Source organism: Manis pentadactyla, chromosome 9, assembly GCF_030020395.1.
Source record: "Manis pentadactyla isolate mManPen7 chromosome 9, mManPen7.hap1, whole genome shotgun sequence".
In the NCBI taxonomy this organism is placed as follows: domain Eukaryota; kingdom Metazoa; phylum Chordata; class Mammalia; order Pholidota; family Manidae; genus Manis; species Manis pentadactyla.
In genome coordinates this window covers 48,354,560-48,375,300 of record NC_080027.1, presented here as the reverse complement: position 1 = coordinate 48,375,300, position 20,741 = coordinate 48,354,560, and the positions used below count along the sequence as shown (strand labels likewise).

The following is a 20,741-nucleotide window of genomic DNA, read 5'->3' as shown; positions in this document are numbered from 1 at the left end:
TATCTATTTCTTCTTGCTGAGTTTTGATAGTTTGTATCTTTTAAGGAATTTATGTATTTAACCCAAATTGCCAATTATTAGCATAAAGTTGTTCATAATATTCCCTTATTATCCATTTAATGCATGTAAGATTTGTAGGGATATGCCCTGTTCTATTCCTAATACTGGTAATTTGTTCTTTCTCTAAGTGTTTTTTTTCCCCTATCAGACTGGCCAGAGGTTTATCAATGTTGTTGATCTCTTCAGAGAACTATATTTGGTTTCATTTGTGTTTTTTCTTATTTCCTATTTTATTTATTTCTGTTTACTGTTTCCTTCCTTCTGTTTACTTTGGGTTTAATTTGCCATTCTTTTTCTAGTTTCCCAAGGTGGAAGCTTAGATCCTCATTCTGTTTCTTGGCCATTATTTCATTAATGATTTCTCTCTCTCTCCCCTTTCCCTTCGTCCTTCCCTTCTTCTTTCCTCCTGGTTCTCCAGGTGCACATGTTAGGCCTTTGATATTGTCCCACAGATCATGTCCAGTCAGTTCTTTTTTTCCATCTTTTTTCATGCCATGCATAATTTTTGATAATTTTTTTTCAAGTTTACTAATCTTTTCTTTTCTAGTATATTATTTTCTCTTAACCTCATTCAGGATATTTTAAATTTCAGGTATTATTTTATCATCTCTATTAGTTCCATTTGGTCTTTATATCTTTCATTTCTCTCATATGTTTTCTTCTACCTTAAAAATATGAAGCATATTTATGACAGCTTAACAGTCTTGGCTGGTGATCTTATCATCTGTGTCACTTCTGTGTTTATAATGATTAATTTTTCTCCTTGTTACAGGTCCTAATTTCCTACCCTTATAGCATGCATGGTAAATTTTGATTGGATAATAAATATTGTGAATTTTTTATTGTTAGATGTTGGATTTTGTTTTAGTACTTTAAATAGTATTGGACTTCTTTCTGACACACTGTTAAGTTAGCAGATCAGTTTAATCCCCAAAGCTTGTTTTTAAGATTTGTTAGGATGGGTCCAGGCATCCTGATTTACTCTATGGCTAATTTAGCCCCACTGAAAGGCAGTACCCTTCTTAGGACTCTACCTAATGTTCCACAGAAGTCTTTCCACTCTGGCTAGTAAGAACATGAACTTTTCTCAGCTATGTGTGAGCAACAGGAATTTTTAGGCTTAATGCTTTCAGTAGTTCTTTTCCTTGGGTAGTTCTTGCCCATGTATGCCCAGGTTGGAATTCAGCTTAAAAGCATGAAGAGTTCCCTCTGAAGATCTCTGGAGCTCTTTCTCTGTGAAGTTCCTTTCTTTCTAGTACTCTGCTCTGTAAATCCTAGCTGCCCTGGCCTCCCTGAACACTAATACGTGTTCCCAACTCACTGAGACTACTGGGCTCTTGTTCCCTTTTCGCAGAGTTCATATTACACTACCTATTATGTCATGCCTGAAATTGGTGCTTCATATGTTTCATTCGGTTTCCTAGACAAGTCCCCATGCTTCATTATTGCCAGAGCAGAAGTAAGAGCCTACACATTTAATAGCAAAATAATTCCAGATATACTAATTACTTAAGGATGGAACAGAGGAACCTTAAAAACTAGAAAAAAATGGCCCTTTAGCAGGAAAGGACTCCTTGAGCTTAGAAGCAATGCAGGATCCATTCATTTAAAAAAAAAGGACAAGAAGAAAAACTCTCAGAAGAATAGTAATAGAGGAAACAGTAATTTCCTCAACCGGATAAAGAGAATTTATAAAAACCTACAGCTAGTGTTACATTTAATTGTGAAATATGAATGCTTTCCCCTAAGATTGGGAGCAGGCAAGGATGACCACTTTTACTTGCCAGAGTGCTGCAAGTTCTAGGTAGTGCAGTAAGGCAAGCAAAGGAAATAAAAGGCATGTAGATCAAAATGGAAGAAATAAAACTGTCCCTATTTGCAGATTACATAATTGCCTATGTAGAAAGGAATATATTTTTAAAACTCCTAGACAAATAAGTGAGTTCAGCAAGGTTGTAGGATACAAAATAGACTGTCAGGGAACACACAAACCACATTTAACGCAGTCCCTATCAAAATCTCAGCAACATTCTTTTTGTAAATACAGACAAGACTATTCTAAAATATGTATGGAAAGACAGAGGAAATACAATAGCTAAGCAATTTTGAAAAAAGAGAAAGTGTGAGAAATCAGTCTACCTGATTCCAAAACTTATTACATAGCTGCAGTAATCGAGACTGTTGTATTGGTGTAGGAATAGATAAAGATCAAAGGAACAGGACGCAAACCCAGAAATAGAGCCACACAAATATGTGTAACTGATTTTGACAAAGGTGCAGAAGCAGTTCAACAGAGGAAAGACAGCCCTTTCAACAAATGTTGCTGGAGCATGTGGGTATCCATAGCAAAGCAAACAACCACAACCCAAGTTCAATATATTATACAAAAACTAACTAAAAATGGTCACAGACTTAAATGTAAATTGTAAAACCATAAAACTTTTAGAAAAAAATAGAAAATCTTTGGGATCTAGGGTTAGGTGAAGAGTTCTTAGACTTGACATCAGAAGCACAATTCATAAAAGGAAAAATTGATAAAATAGACTTCTATCAAAATTAAAAACTTCTGCTCTGCAAAAGACCCTGTTAAACAGATGATGAAAAGACAAGCTACACAGTAGGAGAAAGTATTTGGAAATCACATACACAGCAGAGGACTTATATCTAGAGTATATAAAGGACTCTCAAAACAGTCCAGTTAGGAAATGGGCAAAAGATAATAAACAGACATTTCACCAGTGAGGACATAAACATGGCAAATAAGCACATGAAAAGATGTTCAACATTATTAGCCATTAAGGAAATGCAAACTAAAATCACAATGAGGTAATGACTACACACCTATTAGAATGGCCAAAATAAAAAACAGTTACAAGACCAAATGCTGGCAAGGATGTGGAGAAACTAGTTTCCTTCAGACATTGCTGGTGGGGATGTAAAATGTTTGTCCACTCTGGAAACAGTTCAGCAGTTTCTTAAAATACTAAACATGCAACTACTATATACCCTGGCAATTGTACTCCTGGGTATTTATCCCAGAGAAATTAAGACTTATATTCATGTAAAACTTGTACATGAATATTTATAGCAGCTTTATTTACAGTAGCCCCAAACTGGAAAAAAAAATCTTTTGAATGGTTAAACTGTCATACTTTGATACTATGGCATACTACAAAGCAATAAAAAGGAGCAGACTGTTGATACATGTAACAACCTTGATGAATTTCCAGATAATTATTACACTGAGTAGGGAAAAAAAGCTAATTCCAGAAGTTTACATACTGTGTGATTCTATTTATATAACATTCTTGCAGTGGCAAAATTGTAGAGATGGAGAACAGATAGTAGTTGCCAGAGGTTAAGGAGGGAATGAGGGCAGGAGGGAATAGGTATGACCATAAAAAGGCAACATAAAGGATCCTCGTGGTGAGAGAAATGTTCTTCATGTTGACTCTTATCAATATTAAAATCCTGGCTATGATGATGTAGTTTTGCAGTATGTTACATTGGGACAAACAGGATAAAGGGTACATGGGAGTTCTGTATTACCTCTAACTACATGTCAATCTAAAATTATCTCAGAAATTAACTTTTAAAAAGCAACACAAGCAATTGTAAGAGAAAGGATAGCATAGCTTGAATACATAAAACTTTTACCTTCTGTATATCAGAGAATACCAAAGTGTAAAAGGCAACACTAAATGGAAAAAATATTTATAACAAATATGACTGAAAAGTTGATAGCTTCAGTATATAAAGTTTATAACTTAGGAAACACTGATATCTTCCTATGTAAACAGTGCACAAAAGAAAAAGTGCAACTAGCTATAAAACATTAAAGAAGTATCCCAGTCTCACTAGTAATTGAGGAAAATTGGAATTCCTCTTTTCCTCCAAATCTTAATTATATAATGATGTTCCCAAATAAGTATAATCTTTTATCATATTTATATTCTACCCACCTCTTAGGTGTAGTTGAGATTATGTGGAATTTTAGTTACAAGTGATAGTAATTTTTAAAGATATTAGCCTTTTCTAAGTATTTAACAGTGGTGCTAAATTTCTACCCACATCAATAATTATTTTACATTGATAGTTCTTACTAATTAATTGTTCACCACATTCTTGGATACAGTATCTTCTTTTTTGAATTTAAATTTTTGATTAATTTTTGTGTTTGTCAGAATATTTCCCTAAGTATCCCCCATTTCCCTTACATGGAGTGGTATATTTTCTGAGTACTTGGGTATCTCCACATACCATTTTTCACCTTTTACAAGTGATTGTTTGACGGGTGTAATAGTACATGATCATGCTGTTTCCTTTTTAAGTCTGAAAACATTGCTTCATTGTCTCCCTTTGTTGAAAATGAAAAAATGTCTTGTCCCAGTGTGATTCTTTTCTCAGTAGGCAGCCTATTTTTAGTTAGTTTATTGTTTTCTGTCTGGAAATTTATATTCTTTTTATACCTAAAACTTTGAGTTTGGGCAGGTTCATTGGCATATGTCTGAGGGAGTATAAATGTGGATTTCTCGTAGTATTTTTGCCTAGCATTTAATGAGTCTTTTCCATGTGAAGACTTGAGGCCTTCCTCAGCTAAAGGAGTCTTTTCTACAATTTCTTTGGTTGTTGCTTCCATTTAAACTACTCTGTCTTCTCATTCTCAAATTCTAGTAATTCTGAGATTGGATATCCTGGATCAGTCTTCCAAGCAGCTTATCATTTTTCTCATAATTTCTATTTGTCATTTTTATCTTTGTCCTAGGAGAATGCCTCAGCTTGGATCCGAATATGATAATTTGGTTTTCAGCTGTGTCTGTTTCAATCTGTTTCCTTCCTCTATAAAGTTAAAATTTTTTTTTTATAAGTATGACTTTCTGCTTCTAATAGCTCTTTCTTATTTCCTGTTTGTTCCCCTTTTTGTATTGAAAGCTGGTTGATTTTAACAGCATAATATCCTTGTGAATATTACTGGGAATATCAGTTATAAACTGACTGGCATTCACTACTGTTTTCCACTTTGACTGTTTTTTAGGGGCTGTTTATATAGTTTGCTCAGTTTGGTTCCCTCCCCTGTTTTGAAATGAGATTTCCTCATAAGACCAGTGGGTTTCTGGCTCACATTTTCAAGGAAGTTCTTGAGTAACCACTAATGTCTGACATGGGCTGCCTCAGCAGCTGTGTGAAATCTTTATTTGATTTTCCTCAGCAGGCTTGCCCCTCTTAAAACCAAAGCAAATAGCCATGGAAGTCCAAAGGTAAGCTGTGTTCTTGGTGTGGGGAAAAGGTAGGAACATGCCAGAATATGGACTTCTCTTAAGCCTTCAGCGGCTGGGAGCTAACTAGCCAGTAAGCTCCCCAAACCCTCCTCTTGACCAAGAAGGCTGTGAAGGCTTCTTTAGCTACACCTCACGTTCTGTATACAGTAAGCCTGGGAATCAAGACTGCATTTGCAAGATTCTTAACACTGTTGTCAGTGATGGTGAGGATGTGATAAGATGAACTGTTTTTACATCACTAGTAATACTAAAAATTTATGTTACTCTTCTGGAGTGAAATTTGGCAGAGTGTAAGAAAGGCTTTTAAAATGTCCATTCTCTTTGGTCTAGTTTTCATATTTCTAGAAGTGTATCTTAAGGAAAAAGGAAAGTGGACATGGGTTTATATTCAGAGATCTTAACTGCTATGTTACTTACAAAAAGGGAAAATTGGAAAGAATCTAAATGTCTTATGGAAGAGATGGTTAATCATGTCAATTTGTGGCTCTGTGATGGGATATTTTGCAACCACCTTTAAAATGCCTAATGACACAGAGAAATGCTCATGGTATAATGTTGAATGAAAAAATCAGGGTATACATTTTTTATACAGTATGATCCTTAATAAAAAAGAAAAAAGGATAGATATATTACTTCTGGCCTTTTTATCATATATAAACATACAACCAATTATTATAGTGGTGGGATTCTAGGTGATTTATATTTTCTTTTTTAAACTTGTCTGTATTTTTCAAACTTTATTCAGTAAGTCTTGATGAATTTTATAATCAGAAAAAAATAGTAAATGTTAAAAAAAAAAGAAAGGTCTCTTCATAGTCAAACTGTACCAGAAAGACCCCTGCTTTTCAGAAATTATAAGCAAAAAGTGGTTTACGTTAGGGTTGAATTTGCCAGTTACCATAATGTGCAAATGGATTTTGAATTCTCCAGCTTTGGACATTGTGCAGCGAGCATGGCTGCTGCTGCCAGCACTGGCATATGAGCTCCGGGCACAGCCTGTCTGCTGCTCAGGCTCCGCTCAGCTGGCTCACACAGATTTACTTCATTTCATTCTTTAGTTTGGCAACATTTTCTCTCTCCTCATTATTATAGTTAGAATTCAGAACCAGTATTACTCGTTTAGTTTACCAGTTTGCTGTTTTCTTTTATTCCAATCTGTGAAGGTGAAGAAGCCAGCAATGGGAATTCTGTCTTCTGAAAATGTAGTGCTGTCCTTCAGGATCTTGGACATGTCTTGCGAGAGTGTTCTGACACTTGAAAGCCACTTCAGTTGTTTTGATTAGTAGGCGGCTTTTCAGTGTATTTTTCAAAGAGCTGAGCATTCCTTTCCCCCTCTCCCCTCCCCCCCAGGAAGATTTGGAAATGGTTCCAAATAGAAATTATAAATATTAGCCTTGAGCTATGCTCTCTCCATCTGGTGTTTGGTACTTTTTTTTTTTTTTTTTAACTGAAGGCTCATGTTGTTTGTTTAATCTTCATCTCTACTGTGGCATCTCAAGGTATGAGACTTACTCTCTGCCCCCAGCACCCTGCACTTAAGAAGGGATTTTCCATCTGAATTAGTTTGTATTTCAAAGAGCACTGGGATAGTCAGCCAGATCACTAGGAATTAACTCAAGTGAAAGTTTAGAGCTGTTAAGAGTCATTTTAGCAATTTCTTGAATGGATTTGTTGGGATAGGATGGCTGCTGCCTAAGAAGCCTCTATGAGCCTGGTACTTGATCTGCTTTGAAGAGAGATTCTTTGTAAGACTGTGCTACTCTTTTCTCCAGGTTACCCTGAAGAGACTTATCCAATTTATGACCTTTCAGATTGCGTCAGGCGTAGGCAAGAAACAGTCCTGGTGGATTACCCTGAGCCAGAAGAGCCCTCTGCTGAAGAAATTGCTGAAAGAATGGGAGTGCTAGAGGAAGAGGCAGGCCTTCTGGGCTGGGAAATGCCCACTGACCCCACAGCCCAGGGAGCTCATTCTGTTACCTCCTGTGACCCAAAGCCAGAAATGTGTGCCTGCTGTTTTCATGAAGAAGAGGATCCCACTGTTCTGGCAGAGAATGCTGGATTCAGCACAGACAGTTGCAGTGAGCCTGAGGAACCCACCATAGACCTGTGGCCCCGGGCCTTTGGTGGTGCCGGGCTGGGCCTCAGCACTGATGAAGCATGTACAGGCGGCACACTGAGGAAGCGGAACCCCCAGGGTGTAGAGTGAAGACAGCCAGTTTGGTGAAGTATCCATGACTCTAGTTTCAAGGTGACCCTTCTCTTTAGATTTCATCCTTGGCCCTGTGCTCAGTCCTTCATTCTCTGTGTTTAAGTACTATAGCCAGTCAGGCCACCCCCATGGATATTGAGTATCCTTGCTGATGCTCACATACCTGTCACCTTGGGAAACATCATAGAGATTAGTATGAACACAAGGCAGTGTCACTGTTTCTCTTCCTGCCTTCCTCTCATCAGAGTTGATTCACTGAGTGATTGTTTGCTCTGTCGTGTCCTCAGGGGCAGAGGTCTGGCCCTTATGCTGGCAGTAACAGATGGCTTACCTGTGAACGAACACCAGCTTACACATGATGACGATTTAAGATTGCAAGAGTGCAGAGTGCAGAGTCCAGTTCTCTGGACCTCTAGCAGGTTAGTGGTCCCCTGGGTTGAAGAAGAGAACATTTTGTTTGTGGGGATGATGGGGCCAGAGCAGGTAGGGTAAGACTTTGCTGTCTGAGCTGAAGCCCCTTCCTCGATGTGGAGCATTAATGCCTCCTCAGGTATCTGCTTTACTCTGGAGTAGCAGAAGATTCCCACTGACCTTAGAATGAGCCCAGAGGCCTGTTGGGGACTGGTTTGCTCTGATATTGCCTGGATTTCTAGCTTCCTTTATCCTTGTTCTGCCTATCAGAACTGCCAAACCCAAAAGCATCTTTGTACCTCTGGCCTTCAGTGTCCAGGGAAAGCTTTAGATAGAGACTTCAGTCCTTGTTGTGCAGAGCCAAGGCCTGAGGCTCTGAGGCTGCTGCCCATAAGTGTGGTCCTGCTCAGAGATGCTCAGGCCAGGGGGCCAGAGATGAGGAGAGAACTGTTCACTTTTGGCCTGGAAGCTGTTTCTGAATGTTTTGTGTCCTCTGGGAGGTTTGTTCTCATAGCCATATGAATTGAAACAAGTGAGGACTGAGCTTGGAGACAGTGTGCCAGCCCAACGGGGCAGCTGAAGAGTGTGTCTGTTGGGGAGAACCAAGTGCCCAGAGGAAGAGACCACTTGTTCTACATTCCGATATCTGAATCTTTTGAGAGAGCTGGAGAAGCTAGGAGGCAGGTTAGGACTGGGAGGATTTTGACCAACTAAAAGTCCAGTTTCTCACCTGCCATCTGTCATGTCTTCTTGAGACAAGATGGCACCCATGCATTCTGTCAGGTAAGGGTGAGTGAATTCAGTTTACATGATTTAATACCCAGTCAGGAAATGTGGAAGACTTGAAAATTAAGAAATTATGTAAAGGGAGATATGGCTTTTAGAGTTCCATTGTTCCTCGCACGAGTGAGATGCAAGGAAAATAGTTTAAATCACACACAGAAGCATACAGATTGCTGTCAGAGGGTGTGGGATATTAAGATAATGTGTCAGCTGCTGCTAGGTCTATCTTGTTAGTGAACTACAGTGAAGTCACTGAAGACTGGGTCTATAGAAAGTATACTGCATCTATCTGGAACATTTGATTCACTTTGAAGACTGCAGTTTAAAATGTACTGAAAATGATCTAGATATAATGGTAAAGGCGAAAAATAATCTAGGTGCTCTTTACTGTTTTGATGTTGTTTTCTGTTACTTCCCTTCTTTTACTGTGAGGGGCTGATTTATGAGGAGTCCTGGATCCCTAGCAAATTTGTCACTTTAGGATGTGATTCCTTATGAGAGATGTATTTATTCACTTGTTCTTTTAGCAGACAATGCTGTGAACTAGGCAGTGGGAACAGAAGGCTCAATTCCTACCTTTAAAGAACTCAGTTTAATGTGGGAGCCTTATCCAACTTATTTTTTAAATGAAATGTGAAAGGGCTCAAGATTGTGAATTCTGCAGGCAGAGAAATGTCGGTCATGATTTCATCCCTTCCTGCTCTAGCTATAGAATCGTGTTGGCTCCTCAAACCCTTCTGATCCCAGCTTTCTCATCTCTAATGTAGGGGAGTAAAAGTCCAGGTTTCACAGTGGTTGTGAATATATGCAGTCAGCAGTGCCTGTAAAACAGCATTGGTCCTAGCTCGTATGTGATAACCTCTTAGTAAGTGGTAGCAAATTTACTTTTATTGTACAGGGTTCTATGGTGTAACTGAAATTTGGACCCAAATGTACAAGAGCACAGGAAAGAGATAGTCTTTGCCAAAGTAATTCCACAGAGGAGGTGGGTCTTGAGGCATGCTAAGAACTTCTCCAGGTGGGAAGGGAAGAGAAAGGACATTCTTGGCAGGAAGAGGGGTAGTGGAGAAAGCAGTGGGGTGTGAAAGTATGTGGATGCTCAGGTATTTTGAGGCTGGTATGTAAGGTGTTGCATAACCAACTCTTTATTTTGAATGTTAACCTTTGGGGGAAATTGGCTTATGTGAACAGTTCCTGCCAGAAGTACTGAGACCTCATGATGGCTCTTGCTACCCTAGTTCTTGGTTGGCTTATACAATAGGAATATATTAATGTATTTATATCTCAGAAGTTTTGATGCAGTTTTCAATCATTTCAGATTAGATGGTCCTTTTTGGATTTTCCAGAGTTTTTTTGTCCTTCAGGGATGACAATTATATGTATATATAACTGAGTATGACCAAAATCATGGGACTGGTTTTTGTTGTTATGCCTGCTCTCTTTCCTGATGCTCTTCATTTCTCAGAACTGGTCTGGGCTGTGAACTTGATCAGTCCTCTGGCACTAGGTCTTCAGGGCCCTTTGGGCACTGTGGCAGAGCACGAAGGCGCCCCTCTGGGAGCAGGTGCTTGGCCTGGGAAACAATTGCGTCACTTGAGACCACACTTGGCAAATCAGGTGGACAGTCCAAGCCAAGAGAGACCCCCTTTCCTGATCATAACGGAGCATAAGGAAGGCCCTCTGTGAGCTCCAGCCCTAGGCTCCAGGGAGGTGCAGTGAGGAGTGGGGGATATCTGGCCTGGAGCAGAGATGGCCTGTGAGAACCACACACTGCACCTTCTGTGATTTGGGTGATCAACTTAGGGTCCCACCTGCAATACTCTGGAACAAGGGAACTTTAATAATCATGCCAGGATAATGGGGGTAAACCAGGACTGTCTTGGACATATGGTCACCCTGCCCATTCCTACTTAAGGTTTGCCCTCAGCCTGACCACCAAACAACCAAAACCTCTTTTCAGTAATACCCTGTGCATGCCATTTCCCCCAGGGGCAGAACCAAGCAGCTAGGCCATGCGTTAGGCACGAGCTGCACTTTAACACAGAAAAACTCCAAAGCTGGCGTAAAAAATAAACCAACCTTGCTTATACACTCTTAAATTCCCCCTCAATCCAGACTCTTAATAGAGCAATATTATTTCTCTATCCAGCAATAGAGAAAAAGCATGACATATCCATGCCTTGACTACTTTCATACAAACCTTTTCTAACCTTTCCTCATGAATTGGGAGTAACACCCACTGTGCAGAGTTGGCATGACTAAATGAGAGATGGTTTAAGAAGTGTCTGTCCCAGTGTGTGGCAAGTGCTAGATGGGATAGCAGCCTCACTCTGCCACCAAGTCCTGTTGGGCTATTGTTTGACAACTGACAGCCAGGAAATGGCCCAGTACCCAGGGTTCGGCCATCTGGGTAACTTTAGTTTTGACCACTTCCCTCAGAAGCAGACTTAGCTTTCATGTCTGCTTCAGATTGGCCACAGGATGAAAATTTCCAAGCATGTCCAAGTCCTGCTTAAGTAGGTTGGGCACTGCACAGGGCAGAGGAGTCAAGGAAGGGGCTGATCTTCCTGTTATTTCTACCTTATTCATCTCTAGGGCCATTTTTGTTCCCAAGGGCTGGGACACTTAGAAACCAGCAGCCCATTCTTCCAGCTGACCCTGCAGAGGTCTGCTCCAACTTAAGCACCTTCTATTTATTTTTCCAGCCCTTCCCAACTTTTGCCTATGGTTCTGACCATCCTTATACTTGAAAAGCAGAGCCAGAGGGGAGACAGTTTTGGTCCATGTATCATTATTTCTAAACAAGCTATGATCCAGAAGGGATGAATGGTATAGGGGGAAAAGCATACACAGCAGTGTTAAAACAGTTCAAGTTTAATTTGTTGATATATGGTCTGTACTTAGACAAACACTAAATTCTACAACATACATAGTGTCAACATGGGAAAATACCAACTTTGTCATTGCACATACCAAAGAGTTTATTCAAAAAGTCACTTAATAAAAGCACAGTTTTTGCAAGTTCATCTAAAACTCCAGATAATTTTGAACAAAAATAAAATGACCACTCTAAAATAGGAAAAGACAGTCTTGTGCAAACAGACACACACATTCTAGGCATTATGAAAACTGGCTAAATATATGCTCCCAGCAAGTCCCCTTTGTCACCAAATGCAGGATTAAAGAGGCCAGAGTTGGCTTTCCTTTCTAAGCCCTTGTAAGTCATCCTCTAGGAAACTCTGGATCTTGGCCTAAGCTCCAGCTCTGCCTGGACCTGATGGGGGAGGGGAGAGTAGAACAGAAGAGGAAAGGGTGTGACATCCTTCTTGGGAAAGAAAAAAGGCACAGTGATGAGCTAGAAAAGGTAGTGAGGAGAGCAAGAGTCGCCTTCATGCACCCTGAATCCTACTGCAGGCTTTGACAGCCCAGCCTTCTTACCTTGTAGATGAGAACAGAGACCTAGAAAAATTATGTGGTTTGCTCAAAATCCCATGACTCCTCAGTGCAGTGGTGCTTTCTGTAAGATGAATGTGCCTCTCAACTTGGTTGGAAAATTCAAAATCCAAACCTATCCCAATACTTCTGCTGTGACTTTTCCCCTACATCCTGAGATAACAAGTACACAAGCCCATCCCTCGACCTGTTCCTGGGAGTTACTACAGTTCTACCCGCCAGGGCCCAGGGCAGTTCGGGACCTCAGCCCTAGGCCCTGAGTGCAGGGGCACCACAGGGGGCTGCCTGGCATCCTAAGTCACAGGGATATCTTGGTTGGCACAAGGGATTCAAGAGGGGAAGGCCAGTGTTCCTTCAGTGAGGCAAACCAGGAACTACATCTAGGAGATGGAATGTGTGCTTGCCTAATGGAGCTGTGGGCACCTCTTAGTTTGAAATCATCACTGCTGCTTGTTAAATTTAGAACTGCTTCTAATAAATGGTATTTATGTGCTATTTGCAGAGTGCAGAAAAACTTCAATTTTGTTGCCCTTTTTGTCACTGGAGGTGGACTCCAAAAGTTTTCTTCTAGTTTATGATTATCACACTCCCCAGCTTCCAAAATCTGTCCTCAGCACGGGTTTGGACTTTACATGCTCCTTCAGAACTAGTGTTGTGATTTTTAAGGCACATTCACTAGAACATGTTCAGGTTCATCCAAAAGCATGCATGCAACACACCGATTTCTTTAGGTAATACAGAATGAGAACTGAAAAGCTAACAACTTTCTTGGGACAGTGTCCTCCCAGCCAGAATCTTGGGAGAAAGAGCTGGAGAAATTTCCCAGGTATATTTTCTGATCAGAGCATGAAACAAATGAACAGAGTCCACAGGGGATCATAACTACATCCTCATTCCTTTCCTACTCATCAAACAGAAGAAACATCTGGATTCTTTGCCAATTGCCCCTTTCCCCCAATACACAGAGACACAGAGCACCTTGGAGCCAGAAGGAAAGCAGAGCTGGAGCTGGAGAAGAGCTGGGGGAGTGAGCCTCACCACTCCGCAGAACTGTCTGGGGGCAGTTTGAGGGGCTGCCCACAGTCCCAGCTGCCCAACTCCTGCTGGCACTGCTCATTCTGTCATGATCCCAGCTCACCCAGTGGCCATCTGAGGAGAGGGTTTTGCAAGAACCCTTAATGTGGGAGAGGCTGAGCCCAGGTGGTCTCCAGGAGCCCGAGCAGCTTTATGTGTCTGGACCCATGGAAAGCCAGCATCACTATGATGGGGTCTTAAGAACAGACTTGTGAAGCTGGGTCTCAGGTAGGTGACTGAGCTGCTCTTGCTTGTCACTTCAGTGCCCAGCGAGGGTTTGGTTGCTGAGCTACCTTTCTCCAAGCTCAGGCTGGAGTGCACAACCCCCACTCCTGACCCACCAAAATACCCAGAGCCTGCCTCCTACTGTGTGTCAGAGGAGACAGCAAGGGCAAGAGTTCTCACTTGTGCTTCTGATTTTGCCACCTCTGCCCCCAGGATCCCCCACCCCTCACTAGGATCCAAAATTAAACTGTTCTACCTTAAAATCATAGGCCCAAACAGCCTGACCAGACTTCAGAAATCATCTAGTTGCCATCCTCCCAAATGTCAGCAGTTCTCAAAGTCAGGAAAGAGGGTGGCACCACAGCATTTCACTGAGAAATGGAACAGCCCCAAGACAAGAAGTTCTAGTGTCCTCAACATGGCCCCGAGTCAACAGCTGTCTAGAAACCAGAGTGGAGGGCACCTCGCAGAGACATCTGCCCACCAAAGTGCTGGCCAGGCGCGGCCAGGACAGGGATGCCTTGCTTCCAGCACTCAACACGGGAACCTTGAGTACAAGGAAATGAGCACACTACTTCCACTCAAGACAACGACTCCTTCACTTTGCTTTACAGAGCCTCACTAGCATGTCTAAGGTATGACTATGATTTTTCTTAATAAATTAGTTGCTATGTAGCCTTTCCAAGCACATCTACTCTGAAATGAGGCACTGCTTACTTCCCACTGATTTCTCAGCTTCATCTGGGCAGGTAGCCTCAGCCAGGGTAAGTGGCTAATAGGCAAGAACTAGCATTACCAAGCCTTCAAGAGAAAGGGAGGATGGCATTGGAGGGAGATCAGGCTTAGCCCCAGAACACACACACCACCTGTCACAGAGAAATGGGCAGCAGCCAGGCTAAAGCCTGCTCTTGGGTAGGAGCTAGGCATAGGCCAGTCCTGATCAGAATGCTCTACAAAATGGAGCTGCCTGACTTCCTACTGAAACGATTTCATTTTTGTTTATCTACTCTGACATTTCGAAGTCTCTGGAAAAAGGCAAAAAGGGGAGGGAATGCAGCCTGGGCCCCAGGGAGGCTAGCGAGCTGGAGACAGCACTTTCTTGGGAGGTGGTGGGGAGCAAAGAAATCAAGGGAGCAGAAGTTCTGAACCCTACCAGTTAACCAGCAAGTGGCCCAGGGCAAGTCCCATTTTCTGAGTATGATTTGCCTGAAGAGATGGGGTTGTACTAGGTGAGCTCTAAGGATCCTGCTCCCTCTCCTCTCTCTGGTGCTGAAATACTCCCTCTCTCCTCCCGTCCCATCTCCACCCAAGGACCACACAGGGAGCCCTCAGCTGCCAGACTACACAGGGGCTGAAGCACAGGCAGGAGCACCAGAGCACGCAGCTTAAGGGACAGTGCAGCGGCAGCGAGAGCCCCAAGCCTGCCTGCCTGTTCTGGGGCTGGCCGCCTGGGCCCCTTATGTGTTTCCTGAGGGTGGCGCAGAGGCTGGTCAGCTGAGAGCTCTTGGACAGTTGACAGAGTTCCCAAGACAGCCCTGATCCAGGGAACCTCTCTACCACTTGCATGCTGAGCCTGTGTCCTACCCCTCCTCGAAGACATCTGGCCTGAAGGGCCAACTTCCTCCTGCTTCCGTGCAGCACACAGAGCAAACCTAGAGAAATCCAATGAGTGAGCACCCTAGGCCACCAGCTAACTCCCACAGCTGGGCCCCTGCAATCCTGCCAAGGTCTTGCCTGCTTCCCCAGCCTCTAGAACCTCTCCCAGGCCGGCCTGAGGCCTGACGTGAGAGGACTTTCTGTAGCTGTAAGGGCCAGGCTTGGCTACCTCGCCCTTTGCTGTGCAAAGCTGATGTGCCGCCTTGGCCGCGCCCCACCCCTCACACAGGCGCTTACCCTCACTGTGTGGGACCCACTGTCACCTGAGTCCTGGGCCGAGTGGCTCGTTGGGCCACAGCAGCCCTGCCCTGTGCTTCCTCTCCTGCCTGCCCAGCCTGGCAAACATGTTTACAGCAGGATGCTAACCCAAGAGTGGGCATGTGTGTTCTTGGGACACAGAAAGAATTCACTCTGGTCCTTTCACACGCACACACACTCTCTCTCTTCTGCCTTAGCAGCAGAGGAGCCAGTTCCTGGCTGGCTGGGCCAGGAAGCCCACTGAGAGCCAAAGGTTCATCTGGCAGGACACCTATATACAGAGGGTAGGCAGAGCTGTCTCCGCAGGCAGGTGGCTCCATTCCAGGCCTGGGAACCCCAAAGGGCACGGGAGCCTCTACTCGCAGGCGAGCTTGCTGTCGAAGCTGGACAGGGCGATGGCGAAGGCCTGCAGCGCACACAGTGGGTAGTTGTAGTCCATGGTGAACACATCCTCTGCCACACGGCCAAACTGCATCACAATGTAGTCCGCTGGAGCCAGGTGCAGCAGAGACGCAAGGATGGAGCAGGATGGTGCAGACGGGGAAGGACAGACACCCAGCTCACAGGAGGGAAGAGAGAGTGCAAAGCAGAGATGCCACGGGAGTGCCAAAAGAAGTGCAATGGACCAATGGGGAAGTGGCAGGGGAGAGAAAGCAGATGGCCAAGGAGCAAGATGCATATAAACACCAAGAGACAGGAAAAGAAAATGTCCGTTTAGTGGGGGTTCCCATGCCCGAGACTGCTGAGGGCACAGTCAGAGCACCTCAGCCATTATGGTTCGAAAGTTCTTTACATCTAATCTAAGCTGTATGATTCACATCTTTTAAGCTCTGGCCTATCTGGGCAGGGTTAGGCGAGCTAAACCCTGAGCTAAGGGCCCCGGTACCAAGTGGACAGTTATGAGTGAGGGCAGAAACACTCACGGTCATTGCCATGGATGATCTGGAAGTTCTTCACGGAGGCCTGTGTGACGCGCCCATGGAAGTTGAGGACGTAGGACTGTGTGTCATCATTCCAGACAGGTGTCTTGTTTTGCAGCTCTATGATACTCTCCATGTTCTTATTCTGCCAGCGTGCTAGTAGCATCTCTTGCTCCTGGGAGGGCAGCCTCACCTGAGCCAGGCCCAGGCCTTGGCACCATGACCACCCCAAAGAGAGATCCGGCCCAGGGGTGGGGGTCTTTAGCTTTCCCTAGACCTCCAGGGCTTCTCACACTCTCTCTCCTACACATACGTACCAGCTGGAGTTCTGCCCTTAGAAGCTCATGCAGAGGCTGGGACAGGGGAGGGGAGGGGTAGAGACTCACGTTGCGGGGCCGGATGGAGACTCTCTCATGAACCATGTTCATGCCGGGGACAATCACACTCATCTTCCGTGGTCCCTTGAAACCTAAGACGTTCGTCTCCTGGGAAATATAGAGAGAACTCAACATGGCCATCTAAGAACTCTACTACCTACTGGAGAGACTGGGCTGAAGGGAATAAAAATGAACTGGTTTTCACTATTTCCACTTGAATGTATGATAAGCATCACTAAACTGGACATGCCCAGAACTGAGCTCCTGCATCTCCTCTCTACCCAAAATAGCTCCTCTTACTGTCCTCCCTGCTTCAGTTAACAGCCACTCAATTCTGCCATTTGCTCAGGCAAAGTACTTGGAAAGATACTTGACTCCTCTTTTTCGCTCACACCCTATTTGTAATCCATCAGCAAATGCTGTCAACTCTTACCTTCAAATTATATCCAGAATTTGACTACTTTCCACCACCACCATCTCACCGAGATCACCTCGAGTAGCTTTTAACTGGACTCCTTGTTTCCACCCTTGGCCACCTCGCCCTCCTTCCTGTCATCTGTTCACACAATAGTGGGCAGCCTGTTAAGTTGATTCAATTCCCTCCCCAGTTCACTAAGAGTAACAGCTGAAGGCTTTACCCCAAACTGCAAGGCCTCACATTTCCTTGCCACTGCACCCACTCTGCTCTCCTCAAGCCAGGTATCCACGACTTTTGTACCTACCCAGCTGGCGGTGCCTTCCTTTGGGGCTTCACCCAAGTACCACCTCAGTGAGGCAGGCCCTTCCTGCCATCCTTGCCAACAGCTGGCATACTCCTGGACATTTCATAACCCTCTTCCCTGCTTTGTATTTTCTTAACATTTATCAGGAACACTTTAATTTTACTTATATGTCTGTTTCATGGCTTGTCTCCCCTAGTATGGGTTTAAGACCCATAAGGGTATAAATTTATGTCTCTTGTTTACTACTATATCCTCAGTGCCTCAAACAGTACCTGGAACATAGGTGGGGCTCAGTTATTTAAGAGATTTGGGCTGTCTCCCTAGAGTTGACCAGCAGGTGGCACCCTACAACCACACAAAACAGCTATGGATTCCCAATTGGCCTCCAAGAAGTACCCACGCCCAGCACGATGGAGTTATCAAGCCCTCATTTTAAAATGAATTGGATAAATCCCCTGTATTTATATTCTGGTTTGGTCACTTATGAGCTGTGTGACATTGGCAACTGACCCACCCTCTGAGCTTGTTTCCTCATCTGTATAATAAGCACAGGACCAACAAGCTCTTAGGTTGAGCACTGAGTAGATTATGAGAGGCCTTATAATCCATGCAGGGCCTTGGACACCAGAGGGAGGACTGGAGGGACGCACCAACAAAATCCCAGGCCTCCTGCCACTTTCTTTCCTGCCTGGGCTGCATACAGCCTGGCCTGGTTCCCAGAGATCCCCAGGAAGCCAGCCAGCTGTGGTCTGAGTTCTGAGACAGGTGAGGTCTGGGGCCCCTGTCCCAGACAGGGGCCAATCCACAGAGGGCAACCCACCCGTGCAGCCTTGTCTACCCACAAAGATGAATGAGATACCCCACAGATGAAGCAAGTCCCAAGTATCACATATAACTTGGGGAAGAGGAACCCAGGACTCACGTAGCACACAGCTGCTAGCTCCTGACGCAAGGTTCCACTCTCCAAAGTAGAGGAGGATGCCTTCTGAGGGTTGACTCCGTTGTCATAAACAGTGAACTTGGTGCCCATGAGGTTGGACCTGAAGGACAGCACAATCAGTAGAAGGCCATGCACCCTCTGCCCCAGGACAGGGAACAGCTCAGAGTCTGTCCTGTGAGGAGCCTGCAAAGCATTCTGGGCTAGGCCAGGAACAGACCTGGGCACACTGGCCACTGAATTCCCATCTTTGAAGGTGCTTCATGGGCAGAAGGCCTGGACTTGCTCTGAGCTGAATCAAAGGAAATCTTAGTGCAATGGGGCAATTCAGGGAGGTCAATATGGGTGCCACAGAGACTTGTCCAGAAGGAAGAGAAGTGCGCCCTTCATGGGAGGTGAGCAAGCAGGACGGCCTCTGGCAAGGCTGTAGAGGAGACTCAGCACCCTACAGAGTGGACGAGTTGGTCCCTGTCCTGTCCAGCCTTTGGGTCGGCCCAGTTCCATCTCCAGCTTCAGCTCCTTGCCTCTAAGCTTGATTTACATTCCCAAAATCTGGTACTCTGATCCTCAGCAAACCCTCCCTTCTGGAGGCCTAGCTCAGAGCCTCCTCCCACCCCAGGTTGCTCACTCTTCCCTCAAGGGCTCACGCTCAGCGCTGCCCCTTGTGATGTACGTGCGCCAAGGAATTTCTTCATGGCAGCCTACATTTGCAGTGACATCCTGGAGTCTGGTCCATTATGCTTGGTGGGCCTGTTTCCCCACCCGCCTGGTAGCAGCTTAGGGAAGGATGTTTGAGATCAGCTCCAAGTCTGGCTCTAGGCTGGCAGACCTGGGCGTATGACTGGATCTGATGGACAGAGGCTCTAGAGAAAGGATCCAACCCTTTCTGGCCAAAATCTCCCTCAGGGACAAGGGATGCCCTCTACAGGCAGCCTGCCCACGACTGCTTCCTCAGGGAGCTGGTACCGCAGTTTCCCGATGTAGCTGTCCCCGCCTCGAGACAAGTCTGTTGGGTCCACAGATATGAGGTAATTGGAAGTTTTACTCTTCTTTCTCTTCCTTCCGGCTAGGAGGAACACCTTTGAAGAGGGGAGAAAGGTCATACTCCTGGCCCAGCCTCTGGTCACGCACAATCACAGTGTCACCGCCACTCCCATAAGTGCCTCCCCTTGCTTCAGCTCCAGACCACATGCATGTGCATACACATGCACACACGGGCAAACGGGTGTGCACCCTCCGGGATGGAGGCTTTTGTCTCTGGGGGGAGCTGAAAGGTTAATCCTGGGTTGGAGACTTCCAGTCACATTCGAGCCCCTAGGACCTTAAGCCTGCCTAGGGGAAACAGCAAGTCCAGGCCAGCCTCACCTTCTTCCCATCCTCACGGTCCAGGTGCAGAAAGTAGGTAGGGTACATCCCCCGGTCCATTCCCTTCTTGTCCCGCGTGATGCGGCACTTGATGGTGATACCCTGTGGGGCTGGCCTCAGCGCAAACTCCTCAAGGTCCTGGACCTCAACATCTCCCGGTGGCTCCTGGGCGGTTGGGCTGGGGGCTGAGGCTGCCTCCTGCAGGGAAGACAGTAGGAGCCTGAGCCCTGGAACCCCAAGCAGCTGGAATTGCTGACCTGGGATCCAAAGCTGCCCCATGATGTGGTGGTGGGAGACGGCAGCACTCCTGGGAAGTGGGCCTGGCCACCCTGGCCCAGGGTTAGCAGCTAGCTTCTTAGCCCCGCTGTCACCTCCTCAGCAGTCCCTGGGGGTGGAGACGGGATTCAAGCAGGTTCTCAGAGCTCATCCTGCCCAACGCAGCTCCCCCACGCTCCTGGTCTGGCTGAAGAGAATGGGAGCCCAGGCCACCGGCCCCTAGCCCCAGGAAAGCCAACTCTCCATCATTTCTTCACACCCTATTCTGCCTCCAACCTGGGTCAACAGACTTCTGAACACTGCAGTCCATGTTTCTGCTGGGCGCGGAAGCTGCTCACTCACCCTGGCGGACTTCCTGCTCGTAGCGGAGCTCGGGCGCGTGTTGCTGTTTAGCTGGGAGGAGCTGGAGCTGTTCTCGTCCTCATCCTCCTCTTCCTCTTCAAAACTCATGCTGCTAGAGACACCTGTACCAGGCAGAGGAGCAGGAGGGGACAAGTGGTTATCACGCACACCTGGACAGACACCCATTCACAGCCATATGTACGCACATGCATTCACACACGCTCACATATGTATCCAGACATGCACGGGACACTCAGATGCCTGCATGAGCTGGGGCTGGTCACAATCCTTGGAGCATGCCCCCTCCCAGCTTCAGCTCAGTTTCTCCATCCGACCCCTCCTCTCTGGCAGTCAACCCTGTCTCCTATGTAGCGAGCTTGAGTTCAGCTGACCC

At 45.2% G+C, this 20,741-nt stretch overlaps 2 protein-coding genes across 15 annotated transcripts in view; one reads left to right on the top strand and one right to left on the bottom strand.

Moving 5' to 3' along the window:
• Positions 1 to 12,690, top strand: part of RIC3 (RIC3 acetylcholine receptor chaperone) — a 61,641-nt gene extending 48,951 nt beyond the window's left edge. For 10 of the 13 annotated variants that reach the window (XM_057507318.1, XM_036930932.2, XM_036930935.2 and 7 more), the window contains one exon: positions 7,112 to 12,690. In XM_057507318.1, coding sequence (XP_057363301.1) covers positions 7,112 to 7,545 — 434 coding nt within the window. In that variant the 3' untranslated portion in view covers positions 7,546 to 12,690. The other 3 variants (XM_036930934.2, XM_036930936.2, XM_036930940.2) reach the window with 3 other exon arrangements.
• Positions 12,691 to 14,261: 1,571 nt separating this feature from the next.
• Positions 14,262 to 20,741, bottom strand: part of TUB (TUB bipartite transcription factor) — an 80,989-nt gene continuing 74,509 nt past the window's right edge. For both annotated transcript variants that reach the window (XM_057507316.1, XM_057507317.1), the window contains exons 6-12: positions 20,348 to 20,469; positions 19,730 to 19,927; positions 19,331 to 19,443; positions 18,350 to 18,467; positions 16,715 to 16,813; positions 16,332 to 16,503; positions 14,262 to 15,897 (exon numbers count right to left, since the gene is read on the bottom strand). In XM_057507316.1, the coding sequence (XP_057363299.1) occupies positions 15,764 to 15,897; positions 16,332 to 16,503; positions 16,715 to 16,813; positions 18,350 to 18,467; positions 19,331 to 19,443; positions 19,730 to 19,927; positions 20,348 to 20,469 (956 nt within the window). In that variant the 3' untranslated portion in view covers positions 14,262 to 15,763. The remainder of the gene's footprint in view (positions 15,898 to 16,331; positions 16,504 to 16,714; positions 16,814 to 18,349; positions 18,468 to 19,330; positions 19,444 to 19,729; positions 19,928 to 20,347; positions 20,470 to 20,741) is intronic.